The sequence below is a fragment of the Lagenorhynchus albirostris genome, chromosome 7 (genome assembly GCF_949774975.1).
Source record: "Lagenorhynchus albirostris chromosome 7, mLagAlb1.1, whole genome shotgun sequence".
Classification (NCBI taxonomy): Eukaryota; Metazoa; Chordata; class Mammalia; order Artiodactyla; family Delphinidae; genus Lagenorhynchus; species Lagenorhynchus albirostris.
In genome coordinates this window covers 10,751,770-10,774,700 of record NC_083101.1, presented here as the reverse complement: position 1 = coordinate 10,774,700, position 22,931 = coordinate 10,751,770, and the positions used below count along the sequence as shown (strand labels likewise).

The window sequence follows — 22,931 nt, the reverse complement described above, 5'->3', positions numbered from 1 at the left end:
GACAGGGTTTCAGCTGCACTGGGGCTTCCCCTTCTTAACCTTTTTAACCCTGTCACCAGCATCAGCCTTTTTTTTTTTCTTTTAATTTTTATCGGACTATGGTTGCTTTACAATGTTGTGTTAGCCTCCACTGCACAACAAAATGAAACAGCCATACACACACAGATATCCCCTCCCTTTTGGACTTCCCTCCCATTTAGGTTACCACAGTACATTAGGTAGAGTTCCCTGAGCTATACAGTATGTTCCCATCAGTTGTCTATACATAGTATCAATAATGTATACGTGTCAATCCCAGTCTCCCAGTTCCTCTCACCCCACCCCTTTCCCCCTTGGTATCCATACATTTGTTCTCTACACATCAGCCTTCTTGGCTTCACATTTTTTTCTCTTTAGTATCTGGCTTCTCAGCTTTTTCACTGCCATCTTGTAAGATGGGAAAATAGAGTTAGCCATTATTATCATAGTTGGGAAAGTCATTCTGATCTTCACCCTCCAAGCCACAAATATAAGTATACTTGTGAAATAGACTTCTTGATTAAAAAATATAAACCACTTTGCAGCAGCTCTAGGGAAACTGTTCCACTCTGTGCACACATAGAGAATAGGATCTTTTATTAAGTCATCACTCAGTGCTATTATTGAGATGTTGGCTTCTTGATGAAGCTATAGCATTCATGTGAAAACTGACCTCTGGGTCAACCATTCAGATCTCAGATCACCAGACCAATGAAATAAATGTCTGGGGCATGTTTGAGAGCTACAGATACTAGTCTACCCTGCCCAACTAAAATCATACTCTACTTGTATAATACATGCATCCTTTTAACTTTTGATACCTGTTATAAGGTCTGTCAGCTTAGGGGTAAAGTTCATCTTCTAACAGTATCATGCATTAGCATTAGCACAAACATAACGTAACATTCTTACTTCCAAACATGTATCTCAAAACTAAGTGAAATACCAAAAATGTCACGCTTCCAGAGTGGCGAACCGTTACTTGGTATACAGCACTTCTGATCTGACTTTAGCAATCCAGTTTCTGCATATGCTTCACATTCCTGAATAAGTCAAAGTGACCATATTTTTAGAATATTAGCTAATGATGTCAAGATGAGAAGAGAGTACTCATAAGGTCAACAAGGCAGACTGAAATACAAGCTGACCTGGAAACTGAAGTTGTGTAGACATACTGGTTGCTTACAGTCACTACCATGTTACAGTCTTCGTGTTTTCAGTTCACGATATTCTTTTTTTTTTTTTTTTTTTTGCTGTACGCGGGCCTCTCACCGCTGCGGCCCCTCCCACTGCGGAGCACAGGCTCCGGATGCACAGGCTCAGCAGCCATGGCTCACGCGCCCAGCCGCTCTGCGTCATGTGGGATCTTCCCGGACTGAGGCACGAACCCATGTCCCCTGCATTGGCAGGCGGACTCTCAATCACTGCGCCACCAGGGAAGCCCACGATATTCATTTTTTAACTTGTTCCACATAGTATTAAGTAGCCTAATGTTATTTTGCTTTATTTCCTAAAAGCCATTAAGTATTACAATTCCTTCCCATTCCACACAGAGATCTACTTCTGTGTCACATGCCCAGGGCCAGCACTGCCTCCCTGTTTGCAAGGACATGTCCTAAATCCCACAACAGCATCCTTCTCCAACACCACTAATTGGTTTTGGACTTCATTCTTTTCCTTGGAAACACAAAAAGGTATCTTTTAAAAAAAAAATGGTCAGGGACTTCCCTGGTGGTGCGGGGGTTAAGAATCCACCTGCCAATGCAGGGGACACAGGTTCGAGCCCTGGTCCAGGAAGATCCCACATGCCGTGAAGCAACTAAGCCCCTGCGTCACAACTACTGAGCCGAGCCTGCGCTCTAGCGCCCGTGAGCTACAACTACTGAGTCCGCGCGCCTAGAGCCCGCGCTCCGCAACAAGAGAAGCCACCGCAATGAGAAGCACGTGCACCACAACAAAGAGTAGACCCCGCTCGATGCAACTAGAGAAAGTCCACATGCAGCAATGAAGACCCAATGCAACCAAAAATAAATAAGTAAATAAAAATAAAATATATTTTTAAATGGCCAGTTTAAAAAAAAAGTTAAGAATTTAAACAAGCAATTTTCAAGGGGCACAACTGTCCCCATGACTAAAAATGGAGGTGGCATTAACTCTGAAGTTTGGTTTTAATTTTTGCATCTGCCATTAAAGCAATGTCTTCTAAACACTAGACTCCTTAAGGTACAAATGGCCCTTAGGATCCTCCTCTAGATAGAGCATATGAGCTAGATAATAAAATTTCAAACCCTTGTTCTAAAGTCTCCATTACTTCATACCAGGGCATGCTGACAAATTTTACCCTGGGATAAGCTCTGGGTTGAAACCCTGGGTTCAAAGTGTCAAAGAACAGTGAATCATATATTTTAGCTTATGCCAAGTACTAGAAAAATTTTATTAACGTATCAATTATACCAAGTTTGACCTGCCATACACTACACCAGTCTGGCCTCTGGGATTAGAAACCTATTAGGAATAGGTTTCACAAGATGATTTATCAAGAATCCACAGTAAATGTTCAAAGATATAACCTAGCACAGACAAAGTACAACATAGTAGACAGGAAAATCAATTCATGGGGACTTCCCTGGTAGCGCAGTGGTTAAGAATCTGCCTGCCAACACAGGGGACACAGGTTCAAGCCCTGGTCCGGGAAGATCCCACATGCCGCGTAGCAGCTAAGCCCGTGCACCACAACTACTGAGCCTGCGCTCTAGAGCCCGCAGGCCACAACTACTGAGCCCTCATGCCACGACTACTGAGGCCTGCGTGCCTAGAGCCCGTGCTCTGCAACAGGAGAAGCCACCGCAATGAGAAGCACGTGCACCGCAAGGAAGAGTAGCCCCCACTCACCACAACTAGAGAAAGCCCACGCGCAGCAACGAAGACCCAGTGCAGCCAAAAATAAATTAAATAAATAAATTTATGTTTTAAAAAAAGATTTCTGCCAAATTAAGATCGATAGTTAGCACAGCAGCATTTTCAGGAATGTTCAATTTGTCTCTATCCCAGCTCTCTGCTGCTCCTGCAGCTGGAAAGAGCCAGGGCAGAGAGGGGACCTCTGCTGGTGGAAAGATACAGTCTGCTCTGGGCTGCAGGTAATGGGGGAAAAGATGGGGTACAGGAAAAGGGAGAGAAGAAAAGGGCAAAAAATGACAGGGTAGCAATTTAGAAGAAGGAAACTGACAACAAATTCTGTAAGTTCTACAAATTAGATTTAGCAAATTGATTTTTGTTGAATTGAATACTGGGTAAAGTGGATATTTGGCAAACCAGTTTCAATGACTTGGATTTCGGTGAACTGGCTTGCTTACCCAAGAAGTAGGTATATTAACGTTACTTACAGATAAGGAAATTGAGAAATGTTAAATAACCTTCGTACAGTAACACAGCTACACTCCAGGTTCTTCACACACTACATCAATTCATTCTCCAGTAACTTGTGTGGTGATTCTACATCCTTTCAGCACCACTACCCTCCAAAAAAATCAAAAAAGTAGGAGAGACAGGCTTTAAACCCAGGTCCAACTAGAGCTCATGCCTTAACACACCTAGTTAATCACTACAGCATAGTAATAGTTCTCTGAAATAATTTTAAATTGCCACCCATACCAATGCAGTTTGTCTACCATACTACAATAACTATTTATTCTACCCTCTTCTGCAAAAATTAGTATCTGCTGTTCAGAGGTTGAGTGGCACTGCTGCTGCCAGACTAAACTAGAATACTTTCAAGGCAAAAGTCAAGATTGTAGAGACATTATTACTTTATTTAGGCTGGACAACCTTATTACTCATGATTTTAGATCAAATTTTGCACAACTGAAATTGCTTGAGAACCCGTACTACCATCTTTAGGGATACCACACTGACAATCCCTGATGTGTGTGTACATATACACACATACACATACACACAAACACACAGGTATATAGTTTTATGATCAATTATTTTGGTCAAAGTGTAGGCTAGCCTCATTAAGTAAATGTAAAAACTAAAATAATCCTAAAGTCTACACAATCTATATAAGACATTAGTGCTTGCTCAAACTGTTTGCCTTACTACTGGGGTCTTCAGGGATTTATCACATTTATGATGCTAAGAGAAATGTCTTATCTCACCTACTGACACATAAAACTTGACTTTTCTTGTAGCAACATGTTCAACTTTCCTCCTATCAATAAGATAGTAGTTCAAGGCTCTCTGAACAACTGAAAATATATTTTGCTCTTTTTGGTAAGCAGAAAAATTCTCTACTCATAGATCTTATGATACAGCCCAAATATAAAGCATTTTTGCCTCAGCATAATCAGGAACTTTTACTAACAAAGTTCCCACTCCTGTAAAATATTTTAAGAATGAATTAAACTGTTACTTTTAAAAGGCATTAAACATTTATTCTGATTTTGAACAGTGGGTTCAAAAATCTCTTTATGTTAAGATGGAGAAAAGAAAGATCTTTTAAGCAAACTGACACTTTGAAAAACATCACCCTACCTTAAACCTCTTCAAATATATATTTCAAATGCTTAACGAAGAAATGACAAAGCTAATTTTTTTTGGTCCATTCCAGGCTTCTCTTCTGCACTTTAAAAGTGCCTCTTATTATTTCTGATCTTCAACGTATACCCAAGGCTACCCTTAATGTTTTAGCAAATAGAATGAGATTCTTCCTAACCTCTTGTGAAAACAACAAGGACTATAAATTTAACTCAAGACAGCTTTTGTCCTTCAGTTAGATTCAAGGTCATCTCAAGGCTTTTAATTACTAACCAGGATTTGAGAGGGTCTGCAATTGGTATAGTCGAGGGAAAGAGCAGCTGGCTTATTCACTTTCTTATTAAAGAGCCTTATAAAAACTGTGTCTTGGCAAATTGCAAACTCTCTTACCACCAGTGGTGAACACAAAGAAGCAGAGCAAATGATCTTCAAACATTTGTGTTTACTCTCAATCAACCTCAACTTTTAAAATTACTAGAAGACTCTTAAATCTTAATTTCAGCAAGTATGATTTATGATTTAATTCAATTTGTAGATAGCCAGACTCTGAAAATATGTTTCCATTCTGAAACCAGCCCTGTTAAAAATTATGAATGCCCTTCAAATTAGCATAAAATTTATTTAGGTTTTTCACTATCAAACCCTGTGCAGGGTCAGTGTTTCAGCCACTGAGGAAGCCATGCAGATTATGCAGATATCTAAAGGAATGTAAGTTTAACTTCTCTCTCCATGTACTTAATTTCCAATCAAATTCAGTTTTAAGTTTCAGGACATATTCAAGACTTTGAGGAAGCTGATATAGTTGTATTTGAAGACAGAGAGACACCCCCCCCACCCCAATCCATCCTCCTGAAATTTTCAGAGGCAACCAGAGAAGGCTCCAGAGTGTCTTTGTGACCCATTCACCCATGATCTATAAGAAAAAGAAGGCAGCCTCAGAAGGGTCCTTAAGCACTGCTCTGACCAGGCTGGAGATACTGGGGTGGGGGATAGAAGGCAATGTGCATGGGGGGCCTGGTGCCAGAAATCTAAAAGATTCAGAGGACAAAAGGCATTGGGAATGACTTCACATATCCCTCCATAACATAAGAACAGAGGAAATAGCCTACCAGTGTCTCAATTCTATCTCAAGCATGAGGCATTTATTAAAAAAATAGTAATAAGTCCTAGATGTTAGTATACAAGATATCTTAGTGTAAATTAAACTGGTTGTTGGCGATGGTACACCGAGGTAGATACATACTTATAAAAATTTATCCCCCCAAAAATAAGCCAAAATAAAAGAAAGCACAAGATAGTCTGAGCAGTATTGTTATACCAGTGAGAAACTAAAAACTATCTTAATGTCCAACAGTGAAAAACAATGGGCTGTCATATAGCTATTAAAAGTTTTAAATAAGTTAATGTTGAATCAGTAAAGTTTATAACATGAGAAAAAGGCTTAAAATTAAACAAAAAGCATAAAACATAACGGTATATACTGTATGATCAGAACAATACGCAAAAAAACTAGGATTTGAAGAGTCTAGAAGAAAACATAAGAAAATGCTAATAAAAGTTGCTTGGAGACAAGATTATACGTAATTTTCCCTTCAGTTTCCATATTTTCTACAGTGATTACACATTTCTAATTTTAAAATCATTAGATTCCTAAACAGCTCACACCTAAGGAACCTAAGGGCCACAGGCAATTCAAGCACAGAACTCAGAGATCACACCATTTAAAATCTAAATACAAGATAGAGCTAAATCCCTCCTGCTTGTATGCAAGCACTTCCAACTGTGTTGCCCAGGAAGCGTCCCTTAAACAACGCTCTAAACTTGCTTTCCAAACACAGCATTGGAAACACTGGGTATCCTTCAGCCAGGAGCCCTATCTATGCTCCTGAAACTAGCTTTGGAGAATAAATTTACAGTACTTCACACACTTCATACTACCCATAGATGCTCGGTAATTGTTTTTTTATTAATGGGCACACTATATGAAAAGCAAACTTACTTTGAAATATTTTTAAAAGGCTCACGGCAGATAGTGCATTTTATCTTCAAATGTTAAATGCATTTTTTCATCACAGTAGTACTTTCAGTAACTGCTCACCAGCAGTTAGCTCTGAATTCCAGCCAGCCCAACTATCTTTCAGATTTAATCTGTCAGCAAGTAAGGGAATATTTTTTTGTGGGAAAGCAATTGTAATTTCCCACATTAGGTGATTGATTAAGTTCTCTCCCCTAAAAGGCTGATTGGTTTCCTGGTGCCAGTAAAATGATTGATGAATATTTCAACTGCAGCTCCCTTGCTAACCCCCCTCCCCCCCTCCCCCATACATTGCCGCCCCTTTCCTGCTGGGTTCCCTTTTTCCAGACCAACAGCATTTAAGAAGGTTTTGCAATTTTCCTTAATGAATCCAAGTTCTCAAACTCAGAGCATTTGATCTTAAGAGGATAGGACTCTTCTCAATGCTGAATGAGTTTTGCAGATAAAAATTCCTTTACAAGGAATAAGAGAAAACTCTGAAATGAACTGTGGGTTTAACTCAATGAATGAAAATGTACTTACAAAAGAAAAGTGTGACATTGAGGGGGCGGGGTTATAAATGAGAAGAAAAGTGATCGCGTTAAAAAGAAAAAAACACAAATGAAAACTCTACACTGAATTTCGAGTTTACATTACAAATTGTCATAATATCATAACTTTAACTGCAAACATTTCTATGCGGTAGACCCAGAGAACAGAATTTACACGTAAATTATGTGATCCTACAGACTTTACAGCAGCCAGGTATTCTAAAATTTAAACAGGGAAACAAGGTATGGTAAGCATTAAGGAATGTTAAATATTGTTTGAGGGATTATTGAACAGTATCTGTAATCAAAATCATCCCAATGAATTTGGGCTGTGAGTACCATAGTTATTTGCTTTTGGCAGGGCTTTCCTAAATTGCAACTTCCTGTTTTACCCAATTCATTTCATCATAAAGCTGGAAAATTCCTTCAGGGATTATCTAATTTAGCTCCTTCATTTTATACGTGGACCCATGGAGACATGCCTTTATAAGAGAGCTAGAATGAGAATCCAGGCAAAACCTAGGCGCATCAACTATTTCCTGAGCCTCATACCTCCTCAAATAATGTAGTTGGCCTCCTCTCGCAAGTCCTTTCCTGCTCAAACTACATTGCTACCACGATCTATTAACCCCCACTGCCACATCAGTCTCACCATCTCCTTGCTAGGAAATCACTATCTATATTTTACAAACTTTAGACAACTGGTTCTTATATTTCCATTTTCAAAGGGTCACATCAACCTTAGATTTGTCCTCCTCTTTTTCATATAGCCAGCTTTTGTGTGGCAGAAATAAAAAAGGTATAGGGGACAAAGCTCATCTTTTTCCTAAACCACATTCCCCAACATAGTCAAGCAAACAGCCAGGGGTTTACTGGCCATCGCATCTTAATCTGGTGTATCTGGTCACTTTAGGTATAATGAGAGCTACATTTCCAAACAGAAATGTAGCTATATTCTGGTTCCAGGAGGGCCTGTCAAACCTTGGATTTAGCTTCAACACATGGCTTGACTTACATACTTGCCCCAATTTTCTGAAGTGACTGAAAAGCACATTCCCTTCCCTTATATTTTGCAGACTTTCTCTGACTACCAGCAAAGAATTCAGACTCAAAGGGCTCTGATTAAAGCAAAAGACTCAAGATTCCTGACCTGACCGCTTTCATTCGTCCATTCATTCAACATTCATGAAACACCAATTTCTTGTGTTTTTAGTGCTGACGCTACAGATACAAGATATGATATCCCTGCCTTGAATGGCTCAAAACCCCTTCTTTCCTTAGCACTCAAGGATTATCTCTGATTCTGCAAAATTATTTTCTGCTCAGTTGTTTTCTGGTTGGCTTATTAAAGCTAACATGAGAGAAAGAAAAAAAAATCACTTGCAACTCTAAGGGTGGATCTCTGTGACTCTCTAATATCGGGAGTTGAGTTCTGGGCCTCCTCAACAACTATAAATGGCCTGGATTCACAAGTGTCTGCTTTGAGGCAGACACTATGCTTGGCACTCTACAGACTTTGTCACAAGTCCTAATAACCCTACCCTCAATTTCAGAAACATTATAGTATGTGGGGAGAAGGAGTGGAAGGAGACATTAAACCTAGGAAACAAATGATTAATGGTGTTACTAACTGTAAAATCTAGGGCTTAACCTCTGTGGGCTTCAGTTTTCACATCTGTAAAATGGAGATGATAATAGAACACCTACCTCATAGGGTTATGAGAATAAAGTGAGTTGATAAATGTAAGGTGCTAAGAATATTATATAATAACTATATAAATGTTAGCTATTATTATTCAATGAGAACACTAAAGTTCAAAGAAGTCAAGTGACAAAGTCACACAGTTGTGATCTTTGTTCTGCCACACTCCAGAGTCCCTGCTCTTTCCCTCTCACACTATCTAACCAAAATCCTTCCTCCTTTGCTGAGACTACTACTGCGACTTCCAAAAAAACAAAGCCCTCTGAATAGATATCAGTGGGGGATTCCCCCCAGGTGGTTTATTATCCTGCTAAAAAGGCATTTTGGAGGAAGGGCTGTAAGGCTAGAGAGAAGCCTCCTAGCAGGTTAGATTTCGAGAGGACAGCAAAAATATGGAAGAAAAAAACCAAATCTGCCTCAGTTATTAAGCTTAGTAATTAGCACGATTTAACTCATCTGAAACTTGAAATAATATCCAAGCATTTAAAATGAAAAAGGAAAGGCATGTACCTTCTCATTACTAAGCTGCCCCCCCACCCTACCTGGAGAACACAAAAATGCTTTGAAAGGTACATTACGTGAAACTCCAAGAACATCAAGATAACTAGAGAGCTCTCAGGAAGGTAGCCCAAATATCACACTGATCGTTCATCATCCACCAATCTTCATCTTAAATTCTGATCCAATTACTCCTTACTGTTACTCACATTGTTCTGTGACATTTCTTCTGCCAGCAAGCTCACTATAGAATGAATTCTACCTAGCAACTACTCTAAGGAGAAAATCCCTAACCCTTTAACAACACAGTAACTGACTTACACTAAAATGTTACTCACACTAGGAAAGGGTATTCTTAACACCAGAAGAGGAGATACTTCTCCTATACAGATTTTATTACCACCTCTCTCAGTGCAAACCAGGTTAAAGGAAAACCAATCTACAAATTGACTTTGCCAAAATCACAACTTTAGAAGGCTCTGTGAAAGCCAAACATGTCTACTGAAAGCAAACAAGCAAACTATTCTTTTCTTTTATGTTCATAATTTTGGGTTCTTTTCTTTTACTTATATTTTTAATTGAAGTATAGTTGATTTACAATGTTGTGTTAATTTCTGCGGTACAGCTAAGTGATTCAGTTATACATCCATATACACATTCTTTTTTTTAATATTCTCTTCCATTATCGTTTATCACAACTATTCTTGATGGAAGTTTTAAAAAGCAAGATAGGATTTTTATCTCATAAGTATTTAATTTTTATAGCAATGATTCTTATCAAGTAATAAAGTATTTCTGTGTTGTCAGATTTATTTCCACAATTATAAATCCACCCTTGGTGAGGAAGCAGGTTCTATTGGAAAATTTCTAACACAAATAATTAACAGTTAAGCAACAGGTTTCATGTAGCAGGTAACAAAAGCCTTATCAGAGAACTCAGTGACGTGAACTTCATTTAGTCTCATTTAGTCTCAAGTAAAGAAAACTTAATATGAACTCATTTTCATTTTTTTTCCTCCATAGCCCCTTTGCAGAGTTTTTAAAAAGAAAGAAAGGGGCTTCCCTGGTGGCGCAGTGGTTGAGAGTCCACCTGCCGATGCAGGGGACACAGGTTCGTGCCCCGGTCCGGGAAGATCCCACATGCCACGGAGCGGCTGGGCCCGTGAGCCATGGCCCGTGAGCCATGGCCCGTGAGCCATGGCCGCTGAGCCTGCGCGTCCGGAGCCTGCGCGTCCGGAGCCTGTGCTCCGCAACGGGAGAGGCCACAACATTGAGAGGCCCGCGTACCGCCAAAAAAAAAAAAAAAAAAAAAAACCTGTTTAATTAATTATGTCCTTTTTCAAACAATGGTTTTAAAGGGAAAAATTAAGAACACAGAAATTTTGACACTACAATGATGGGATGGAAGAGCAAGCATTCACAGACCTCTGAAATGCTTTTATAGACAGATACAAAATTCCCTGATACTATGAAATATAAAGAGTTGGAAATAAAGAGTTGAGAAGGCTATCTACCTCTTCCACATGAAGAATTTAGTTGTGCATTTCTCTCTCTCAAAATTATAATTCTTGAGTATATTTTCTAAAAAACTACAAATTGTTTCCAATGCAAACAGTTGTTCAAGCAAGTATCTATGTTTGATACATCCTTTGCTAATATCACCACTGCCATTCCAATGCGCTACAGCTTATTACTCAAACAATTCCATCATTATTACCAATTTCTCTTTATGATTTCTCACTCTGAGATGAGAGCAAAATCACTACTCTGGTTCAAACCACCCACAGAGTGTATCTTCAAATCAATTGCCCGGATTTGTTTCCAGAACACATTACATGTTGCTGCCTAGGGAATTGGTTTAGGAAACATTATACTTGGCAGCTGACGTATCAACAGTGCCCGTAGAATTGACACCAACCTAAAGGCCAGAGTCTGTCCAGAAAACAGAAAAATACGCTGCTACTGCCATCTGTGGTTTATGCTTGAATAGCTTCTCCCATGTAAACAAACTGAAAGGTGTAAGGTTCGCAATTAAGATCCAAAGACTTCATCATTTAAAGATACTTTTTAAAATTAACTCTTAATATAACAAACTGTACAGTTTATTAAGTATATGACATAAGAATCTGTGATTCTCTATTTGAACTTTTTAATATAATGCTGATGGAGAAACCACAACTACTTTGAATGAAAATTTTTCCACTGCATAAAGGCTAACTTTTGTTTTCCCCAAACACACATTCCTAAAGAAATTCAAAACACTTAAGTGCCTCCTGTGGACTTATAATTAGGATAATTTCTCTTTTGAAATAGTGATTGTCAATGCTAAAACATCCCCCAAATTTTTAAAGCAAAAAATGTATTTTTAAGGAAATTTAGGAATTTTCTATTTAGACATGAGAGTTCGCGCCCTTCAAAATAAATTTTAAAGATTCAATTATCCCTATAATTTTTTTTCTAAGAACAACTTCCAAGATGCAAATGAAGCCTCAAAGTAGACTATTTTCGCAACTTATTTTCTCTCAGTTTGCTTTCTCAAATGACAACCACTGTAGCTTAGGGATCAAAAGATTTGGTGCTGCTGGGGGTGGGGAAAAAAGCAATTCAGGTCCCCGGCAGCCAGATGAGGAAATCCTGGTTCGCTCCCCAATTAAATCACTGTTAATTAGAATTACCAGGTTACATAGTAAAGTCTTATTTAAATAATCGTAAACAAAAAAAAATCTGTTTCTTGAAAAGCTGTTCTCTGCAGGCTACTGTTTAACAGCAGGTAGTAAGGGAAGAATGAAATACAGTAGGAAATGTTTTAATCTTTCAAGTAAAGTTTTCTATTTATAGTTATTTCTAAACCACACTGAAAAGGCAGGTTAGCCACCTCACAATGGTTTTCTTCTAATTTTCCATTATCTAAGGTCTAACAGTCTTATCTTTTTCATAAAGACAAGCCATGGTGGAAAACAAGCAATAAATAGAAGACTGGGCCTGATTCTTGGAATACTGTATATCAAAGTTAATCCAGAGTTTGTTTTTTGTTTGTTTGTTTTTTAATATAAGAATAAGTTCAGACGAATCTGAATCTTCGGCTCTAACAGGGACGCAACAACCGAAAAAGAATTACCTGCTCAGTACTTCTTGCTGACTTTAAATAATGCTGGTATTTCTGAACCCTAGTTATCCATCAAAGGCATCCGTAAGCCCTTAAGAAATTACCTGAACCAGGAAAAAGTTGACCTTAAGAATACAAAAGTTTGAAAGAAAACGTTTTCTTTCACAACTTGTTGGTCTCAGAAATACTTTCGAAGTATTACAAAGAGTTGGGTATATTAGATCGCTACCTGTGTGGACATATTCAATAGCTACCTTCTATTTAAAATTGTTTCAAAGACTCTCTTATTCTTTGCTGAAATGCAAGATTTATCTGTTGATTCATAACTTCTGATTTTTCTGACTGTGAACCTTTTTCACATATAAGACGACTGGTTCACACAAAATAAGGCGTTTTTATTGTCCTACTTTAATAGAGTAGATTTGACCAACAATGTAAAATTTACTCGTAAGTGGCATCTTCCCAAATTTAACCTTCAACCTAATTATATAAATGGAAAAAATACTTAAATGGAAAATGTCATTTAACTTGGCTACAACACAAAAGTATACAAGAACCAAAAATTATGACAAGGCCCTGAAGTCCTACATGGGCTCGCTGAAAATAGTCTCCTAATGTGGAAGGAGCTATCCCGGCTTTTGAAATTCTGAAGCCAAAAGCTACCATCTGAATACAATTCATTAATGGACCAATTTATTCAACACAAACCAATAAATACCCACCTAGTTATAAAAACAAAGTGATGGTGTCTTAATACAGGATGAAACTCACAAATACAGCCCCAGGCCCCAGAACACGCAAGCATCATTAGCAATTTAAAGCCATCTTGCACAACAGGCTCTAGAAGTGGTAGAAACTTCCTTTACCAATATCATACTTGCAGTTGGCACTTCTACCCTCCAATCTCCACTAACCTAAACCTAGATATTTAAACCTTTGCCCCACAACCCCAGGAAAAAGTAGAAAAATCTGAGAAACCAAGAAGTTATGAATACAGAATACATGATTTGGGCATATTTTAGGAAATTTACCAGCAGTTTTTTCATTAGCTCATCTCCCTCCTCCCCCTCGCTAACTCCCTTTCACATGCTAATTCATGCAGTATATACACACACACACACACACACACACACACACACACACACAATTTTGCTATAGAATTCAAAATGATTTATGGATTAGGAACATGTCATGTTCATATTCTGATTACATGAAACAGAAATGCTCAGAAAGAAGACAGTGGATGGTAAATATGAGATTGGAAATGTGGTCATCTCACACCTCAGCTGCTCAAAATCACCAATGAATCTGTTCATTGTTGCCTTTCACTGTTCTTTGGAGGTCACAGAACCTACTAAAAAAACACCTGTTTGCTGTTTTACTAAAGAACAACAGTACTATAGTATGTTTTTTTTTTAATGGAAGTAGAAAATTCTGAGGTGACTCAGAACTAACTTTGATCTTTAAAGTCACAGAACTGAAAAGTTAGACTGTCATGGAAAACAACTGCTAATGTATTTTCAGGGATAAACATTCGGATGCTATGGTCTTAGCAAAAAAAGGGCATGATGTTATTTAGTGAACTCTCCAATTCCTCTAAAGTGTAATTATATAAAACATGCCTTTAATTACTTAGAGTGGCTTATTATCTTCCTTTGCTTGAAATATTTGTCTACTCCCTTATTCTCTTAAAAATAAAATGAACAAGTGCAATATTCAGCATATACTTCCTCAAATCATTCATCTTCCTTTAAAATTATGACTAAGTGAGTTCATGTTTGTCTTCAAAACCTAAAAGCAACAACTGAAAATATCTAGCGCAGTCAGCACAGGGAATTCCTGGAAGGGTGATGGTGCATCAAAAGGCTAGCAACTCTACTGCAATAGAATAATAAAAACCATTAAAACCATTTAAAGGACTGTAAATTCAGCATCAGTGGCATTTCTGGCAGGAAAACATTTCTAAAATTCCACCTCCAGTTTATTTCTTCATGACACAAACCAAAAGACCTCCTATCTAGATAGCTATCTACTGCAAATAGTCATATAAAATAGAAATCAGTCGCTAGGATAAAAAGCCAGAAGAATTCATTTTCTCTGCTTGGAACCTAAGCAGTTTCATTTACTTTTGGAGAAAAATATTAATTAGTAAGTGAACGAGAAAAAAAAAAAGGTCCCACCATTCCAAATTTTTTTTTCCTTTTTTGGTAATTCTTCTGTAAGCATGTTAAGTTATAAAATATAATGAACATAAATTGTAAAACAGTAGACAATGCTCATTTTTACACTAGAAAATAAAACTTCCCACAACAGTCTAATGTTTCACATATTTTCTTTAAAGCCCATCAAACTGCCAAAATCCCATTCTGTTTTCAACAAAAAGGAAATATTTGTAGCACTAAACTGGACTGATGCCACCTTAGCCTAAATGTATTGCTTGATAACATTCTTTTAAATGGTCCAGACGACTGAGGAAATGAGGCTGTGAAAGGGAAATTTGATTAAGAGTTAAAATTACCACTGAGTTCTTTAAAATGTACTAATGAATAATTAATAGCAAATGCAGTTCCTAGGCTTCCCTTACAATATTCTCAAGTAGAACTGAAAGTACTGTCTGTAGTACAATCCATCAGCTACGTGTCGCACAGGTGGATACAGGAAGTATAGACACACAGAAAGGCATTATGAAAATACACACACTAATATGGGCCATAACATAGATCTGGGACTTGGGTAAAAAATCAGCATGATAAATTTTACATCACGATTTACAACTTTAACACATTAACACCAAACCAAATCACGTCTTAAAAAGCTCACAAGTCAAAAGCACTAAAGAAATCCTTTGTTCCTATGATACTGTCTCCTTCTACCCTAACTGGATTCCAGCCTCCTCCTTTGTGACACGGGATTTTATTGATCTCAAACATGTTCACATTCAGAAATTAGTCTCCAAAGACATCCCAAGGGACTGCCAGCCACCTAGATACCGCACATCACAGACATCTCAGAAAAGGACAAGAGCTTTGAAAACATATCACTATTTGGTCAGCAACATTTAGTGAAGTTAACCAGGCTCTCTTGGAAACAGACTTTTCCCTTAACTGGTAAAAAAAAAATACCAGATCTACTCAAACTGGCAATAAATGTTTGATGAGTTAATAAATTTATAAAGGCGCAGATCCACCCCAAGATTTCTCCCCTTGTGTAACTCCTCATTCATTCAACAACTGAGCACCCAAGTGACCTATTTTCAGGTTACTTTCTTCACACCTGCCAGGTCACTGTCCTGATTGAGAAACTTCTTGCTAAAGCAATTAATTTTTAGTGCCTCCTAACTGTCCCGGGTGTTTGCATTCAATTTGAAATCTGTTACTTGTTAGACACTGTTCGGTCCTAGATCTTTCAGAGAATTGGGCGTTTATGGCGCAGAGAGGGGAGGAGACACGGATCTCCGAGAGCCTGCCCTTTATTCGGAAATGAGGAGATTTGAAAGGTGGAAGGCAGGGCAAATAAATAAATAAATCGGGTTTGCCGCCGAAGAGTTTGCGGGCCGGTACGAGCACCCTTTGTAATGCAGGCCTCCCGGGGCTAACGCCTGCGCTAATTGCTCCAGGGAGCTTTCCAAGTTCAAAAGTTCACCTTTTACGACCTCACAAAAGCTCCTTACACGTTACCAATAAAAACATTCCGCGGCAAACACTGAGGGGGAAAATATCAAACAGATACAAATAAAACACCCTGCGGGGGTAGCACAGAGCCGAGGGGAGGAGGGTGAGTCGGGCCCAGCCAGAGCCCCGAGGAACCTGAGGACTTGGCCCGGACGTGGGGGCAGGGAGAGAGCGGTGGGAAGGGCCGGGCCAGGTGAGGAATCCTCCGGCCCTGGGCTCCGGGATCGCGAAAGGAAGAGGAGAACTGAGGTTGGGCAGGCGCGGGCCAGGACAGACGGGTTTAAGAAGGGAAGAGGCAGGTGTCCCGGGCACCCGGTCGGGCCGGAGCTCTGAGCCAGCGGGCAGAAGGGGCTGAGCAGGGCGGGGGAACAGGCGGGCAGGAGAGCGCGGGGAAGGAGCGCAGAAAGGCGGGGTGCGGGGTCCGAAAGAGAAGAGAACCGCTGAGCCGGCAGCTACGGAACTGGGGGTCGGCACCGAGGTGGAGGCTGGGGCAGCAACGGAAGCGCGGCACCGCAGAAGAGAGGGAAAGAGGCTCCATAAAGGTGAGGGGCAGAGAAAACCAAGGGGTCGAGGGTGTGGCGGCGGCAGGGCGCAGAGGGAGAGTCCACGGAGGGAGGAGGGACCCGCGTGGGGGAGAGTTGTGGGGGGGAGGGGAAGAGGCTCGTCGCCGAAGGGACCCTTTGGGGAAGAGACCCCCACAGAAGAGTACCCGGGGGGGGAAGGGGAGGCTGGGAGCGGAGGGAACCCGAGGGGGAGGGGGCTTCCCCACTGACGGGACTCGAGGTGAGGGGACCGGGGGAGAGCGAGAGGGGCCGGCGCAGAGGGGACCTGGGGGAGGGGGGAGGATTCGCGCAGAGGGACGGGGGGAGGGGAGGCCTGTGCTGAGGGGACAGAGGGGAGGGGAAAACGAAGGTCGGGGTGGAGGGAACCCGGCAGGGGGAGGATCCGCGCGGAGGGGAACCGGGAAGAAGGGGAAGGAGAGGGAGGGTCCGCGCCGAGGGGGACCGGGGTGAAGGTCCGCGCTGAGGGGATCCCGGGCCGCCGCGGCTTCCCAGAGTGAGAGTCCGCTGAGAGGAGGGGAATCCCCGGGGTAGGGGACTGGTTCTCGCCCGGCGAGACTCTGCACGCCCCTCACCCACCGTTGCGCGGCGGCGGAGGGAGCGCGGCGGGCGGCTCCAGGAACCCCGCCGAGCCCCCGCCGCCTCCCCCTCCGCTAGGCGGCCGTTCGTCCCGCTCCATGCGGTGGTGCTCAGGGCCCGCGCTCGGTTCGCTGCTCCGCCATGACCGGCGCCCTCGTCGTCGTCGTCGTCCGCCGGGGGGGAGGGGGCTGTCAGGGGCCGGCGGGCTGCCGGCCGCGGCGCTCTCTGGGCCCCGAGCCGCCGGGCTCCGCGCCCCTCCGCGCCGCGCCCCCTCAGCACTGGCCAGCTCCCACCCCCGACGTCACGCGCCGCTGCCACGCACTGCCCTACGGGGCACGCTGGGAATTGGAGTCCGCCGAGCGAGGCCGGCCACGCGGGACCCCACCAACTGAAGGGGTGGGAGGAAGGAAAAGCGGCCTTGAGAAGGGAAGGCCAAGGCCTTTCAATATCATGAACCCTGATGAAAACTTCTGGTAAAAATTGAATAAAGATTGCTTCAGGGCCTTCTCTTTATTATGATTTATCCATGTTCAACATCCCCTATGACGCCTCGTATCCCCCCGCCCCGAGAATGAGTCTTTCCTAGAAGGCGGATCGCGAAGGAGCCGGGTGAGCACGTGCAATGAAGCCCAGCCCTGTGGGCGGGGCTTATAGGGGGCGGAGCTTGGGTATTCACGAGGGCCTTCCTCCGCGGCTTCGGGACAAATTGGACCCGAGATTAAAGGGCCGGAGTTTAACTCGAGGTGACTGCGTTCGTATGCAAATGGAATCTATAAAACTCCGCTTTCCGGAGTACTCTTTAAAGCCTTTTACCTCCGGGTGGGCGGGAAAGGTTTAAGTTTCTCCTCCTCCTCTTTCATTCTCCCCCTGCCCAAAGAACAGAATGGCAAACTAAGCTTCAGGCCATTGATGCCGATAAAGAAACTCAGACTCTTGACTCCTGAGGTCTTGAAGCCCTCCGTTTGCGAGGGTCCTTACCCGGTTTTGTTCGCCTTCCCTTCTCCTCAGCTTTCCTATCTGTAAAATGGGGTTGGAATAGGGACGGGGTCCAATTGGAAGATCCCAATCTCCCCCACACCCGCTCCTTGCCTCAGTTTCCCAGAGCAAAATCCCGGATTTTGCAATTTCCGCTGCTGAGCCCACCTCCTGCGGCCACCAGGTGGCGCGCGGCCTCCAGCCTCTGGGCCTGCCGGAGGCGTACGCCTTCAGCGACCCTCTCAGGAAAGGGCTCATCGCGGCTGCCTCCCAAGGTCTAACTAAGCTCTACCTGGCCTGTTCGAAAACAAAGAACAAGAACACTGGTTCCTTGCCCACCTCTACTCTGCTGGGTTATGCTGCAGCTTCCTCACTGGCTGCCCATTCCACACCCTGACCCCTACCCCGCCCCACCAATCAGTTGGCTCCTCTATGTCATTGCTTGCTTAATTTTCAAGTCCTCATCCTGGCATTCGCACCCCTGCCTGGTCTGACCCCTGCCACATTTCCCATTATACCCGTTCCCTCACCTGCTAGGCAGGATGTTTTGCAATGCTTCCCTGCATTTATGGGTTGGTTGGCTGTTCCTTACCGACACCGGTTAACCTGTACTGCATCCTTAATCTGCTCGGGCTACCGTTCTGAGAGATTTACATTAACGCTATGCTCTGAACCTCATATCTGCTCTATGAGGTAGCTCCAACATTGCCGCTCTCACACACTGATGAAATCACCCATCAGTAATGGGGATTCCAAAGCCAGTCGGTCAGACACCTGAACCTGAACTCTTGGCTCCTTCACACTACTGGCTTCACCCAACACAATCCCAAACTCCTATTCATCTTTCAACATCCTGTTCAAATAGCCCCTCACGGATATTAATATCTCCCACCAGGGAACATCTAGTTCCCCTCTGTGTTCCCTTGCTGCTCTGTTGAGCTCTCAACTCTCTGTGGACTGTGAGAAATGATCTCTCTGTGATTGCTTCCCCACTACCGTTCCCCAGCCCCAGAGGGGGAGGGGAGCCCTTAGAGTTGGGGGCCGTGGGGGGGGAGGGAGACAGAGGAGATGGGTCTTCTGGGCCATTCCCTCAGTTCTGGGTTCTAAAATGAGTTAGGACCAGGTGGCCTTCCTAGAGCCAAAGCTTGCTTTTGTCATAGACCTCTGGAGGCAGTGAGTTCCCCTTCCCTGGAGATCCAATCAGGGCCTAAGTGGCACTGCAGAAACCTCCGGAAGGACTGGGGTTTCAGTGGTGGATGAAATTCTAAATCGACTCTCAAAGATGGACAGAAAAGTTCAGCCAAATGCTCAGCCCTTGGAAGTAGCTCCTCCTCATCCTTCAGACTCCAGCTCTGTTGTCACTTCCTCCCAAAAGCCTTTCTATAAACTTACTTATTTTATGTATTTATTTTTGGCTGAGTTGGGTCTTCGTTGCTGAGCACGGGCTCTCTCTAGTTGCAGCGAGCGGGGGCTACTCTTCATTGCGGTGCACAGGCTTCTCATTGCGGTGGCTTCTCTCGTTGCAGAGCACAGGCTTTAGGCGTGCAGGCCTTGGTAGTTGCAGCACGCAGGCTCAGTAGTTGTGGCGCATGGGCTTAGTTGCTCTGCGGCATGTGGGATCCTCCCAGACCAGGGCTCGAACCCAGGTCCCCTGCATTGGCAGGCGGATTCCTAACCGTTGCGCCACTCGGGAAGCCCCCAAAAGCCTTTCTAGATCTCCCTTTTTTCTCACTCTCATCATTATAACCCCAACTGCTGAGCACAGAACCTGAACACAGTAGACACTCAATAAATAATTGCTGAGTGGGTGAAAAAACAAGTAAAACATATCTGATTTTTTCTACTTAATAAGTGCAACTTTGGTTACCTCCAAGCCTCAAAGTCCTGGTTTCTAAGGGGGGAGGGATAATAGTGATAGTTACTACCTCACAGGATTGTTACGAGAATCAAGTAAGATGATGCATGCAAAGCAATTAATATAAGGTCTGGCATAATAAATGGGACCTGTTAACTAATGTTATTTAAAGAGTGGTCCTAATTCCCAGTTACTTCTCTTCTGAAAATGCTTCTTGGGAAAAAAAAAAAAAATGCTTCTTGGGAAGAGTCAACTACCACAAAACTGAGAAAGGTGAGGGTAATGACTGTGTCCTGAGACCCCAGCCACTGACTGTTCTAAGCAGAGAGGGTCCTGTGAGGTAGGCACTTACTGTGGACCCTTTCCCTTACATTGTCCCCCCAACAATCCTGAGAGGTCAATACTTTTCTCCCCAGATTACAAATGAGAAAACAGGCTCAGAAGGACAGGTGAAGAAGACTCCCCCACCAGCAGGACAAATGACAAAAGAGCTAGGAAGGAAAATATCTAAGAAGAATGAAGGATCTGGGGGTGGGGGGAGTGCTGAGGTCAGAGGTAGACAAACAACCAGTCAGAGCTACAGCTAAGAACAAGGCAGGTAAGGGCTCCATCATGAGGGCCTTGTCCTGTGGTGGGAGAGACAGACACTAATCAAACAAAATAATCACATACCCACAATTACATATAAGTGCTACGACTGAGAACATGCTTAGAGGTTCCTGGTGCTATGGGAGTGTGTGACAGGGCTCAATTTGGTCAGGGGCGGGGACGGGGGGATAATGAGCATTGAAGATGGAAGGATGAGTAGGAATGAGTCACAGTGAGTGGAGAGAGAGAGTTTCAGGGGGAAGGAACAGCCTGTGCAAAGGTCCCGAGGTCATGTTGAAACAGAAAATTCATTGTGGCTGGAGCCTACCCAGGGACAGAGTGCAGGAGACAAGGGTGAAAAGGAGGAAGCCGGAGGAAACCATGGGGCCATGTGGGAGAACAGCCAGCAGGGGGGGCAGAATTCTCTGATGACAGCAGCCTTGCTCTTCCAAGACCTAGCCAGAGAGTCCCAGCCAGGCTGCATGGGGAGAAAGGGCTGGGAAAGGGAACCCCCACCAGGTTCTGTTTGTTTTAAGTACATTTTGTCTATTATCTGAATAGATAGGAAACACACTGCAAAATTCCCAGGTTGCAAAAAAGTATTCAGTGTAAAGTAAGCCTTTCTCCTTACTGGATTCCCAGCAGCTGGCTCTCCTCCTTATCCATTAATTGTGTCCATTCCCAGATTGTGCACATAAGAACACACACCATATTTGTTTTGTACACTAATCTAGCCCTCCCCAGGGGATCTCTAGTTATGAAAGAAGCTAATTTGTACTGAACACCTACTGCACATGATTCTTTAATTCAACTGAGAGTTATGGACCACCTGACCTTGTGCTGAGCCAGTGGTTCTCAAATTTTAAATCCCCTGGAGGGCTGGTTAAAAACCACAGATTGGGGACTTCCCTGGTGGCGCAGTGGTTACGAATCCGCCTGCAAATGCAGGGGTCACGGGTTCGAGCCCTGGTTCGGGAACATCCCACATGCCGCGGAGCAACTAAGCCTGGGAGGCACAACTGCTGAAGCCTGCATGCCTAGAGCCTGTGCTCCGCAACAAGAGAAGCCACCGCAATGAGAAGCCTGTGTACCGCATCGAAGAGTAGCCCCTGCTTGCCGCAACTAGAGAGAGCTCACGCGCAGCAACGAAGACCTAATGCAGGTCTTCGTTGCAAAAAAAAAAAAAAGCAAATTGGATCATTTCACAGCCCTGATTTTAAAAAACCTTCTTTAAAACAAACAGATTGTTGGGACTTCCCTGGCGATCCTGTGGCTAAGAATCCACGCTTCCGCTGCAAGGGGCACGGGTTCGATCCCTGGAGAAGGAAATAAGATCCCAAAAGCCGCACGGTGGGACCAAAAAAAAAAAAAAAAGAAACACACAGATGGTTGGGCCCCACCCCTGGAGGAGCTTCTGCCTCCTTAGGTTGAGGCCTTATATTTGCATGTCTAACAAGTTCCCAGGTGATGCTGAGGCTGCTGGTCCAGGGACCACACTTTGAGAACCACTGAGCTAGCTGCTTGTGGACAAAGTATGTGGACAGGAAGGCCTTATTCCTCTCCCACAAGAGAAGGCATGAACAGACACAAAGAAACACATACCAACAACATAGTTCATAAAGTGATAGATTCCATGAGGAAAATGAAGAGGGTGGAGGAGTGCAGGAAGGGGAAGTGCTGGAAAGTAAGGATAGGGTAGGCGTGGAAGGTAGCAACACTTGAGGGCACAAATCAGTGTTCCTTTTTGAGCAGTTGAAGTTTACAAAGCCAGGCAAGCACACACAAGAGGAGGCTTCTTGGGCTCAGGGGAGGGGTAATCTACAGACGTAGTGAGGAGAGGTTAGAAAAGGGGGTCCACTCCCCCTCACCCCCACCCCCGCCCCCACAGCGTGCACAGAGGCAGAAGGACTTGCAGAAGTGACTGAGTCGTCCGCGTTGAGATCCGAGGGCAAATCCGAGAGAGGAGAGTTGGAGAAGGGGGCGTGATCAAGAGCTGTGGATTCTGAGAGGGTAGAGAGGTGCCGCTTTGGATTGGGTTGCAGGAGGGCCCAGAGACCCCAACAAGGCATTTCCATAGTGAGACTGAAGACCCCTGGAGCGCCGGGATGAGCAGGGAATTTGAGGACTGGCGACCGCAGATGGTTCCTAGGAAAGTTTTGTTGCTCAGGAAGCGGAGAAATGAGGCGCTCCCTCAGGCGGATGGGGAGGGTGTTTAAAAGGTTGCAGTGCTGGAGTTTAGTTGGGGGTTGATGGGAGGGATCTCGGAGGGAGGAAG

At 43.3% G+C, this 22,931-nt stretch overlaps 1 protein-coding gene across 2 annotated transcripts in view; it reads right to left on the bottom strand.

Annotated features, from left to right (window-relative positions):
* NR6A1 (nuclear receptor subfamily 6 group A member 1) overlaps positions 1-17,365 on the bottom strand; it is a 202,397-nt gene extending 185,032 nt beyond the window's left edge. For both annotated transcript variants that reach the window (XM_060153299.1, XM_060153300.1), the window contains exon 1: positions 17,239-17,365. In XM_060153299.1, the coding sequence (XP_060009282.1) occupies positions 17,239-17,338 (100 nt within the window). In that variant the 5' untranslated portion in view covers positions 17,339-17,365. The remainder of the gene's footprint in view (positions 1-17,238) is intronic.
* Positions 17,366-22,931: the final 5,566 nt, after the last annotated feature.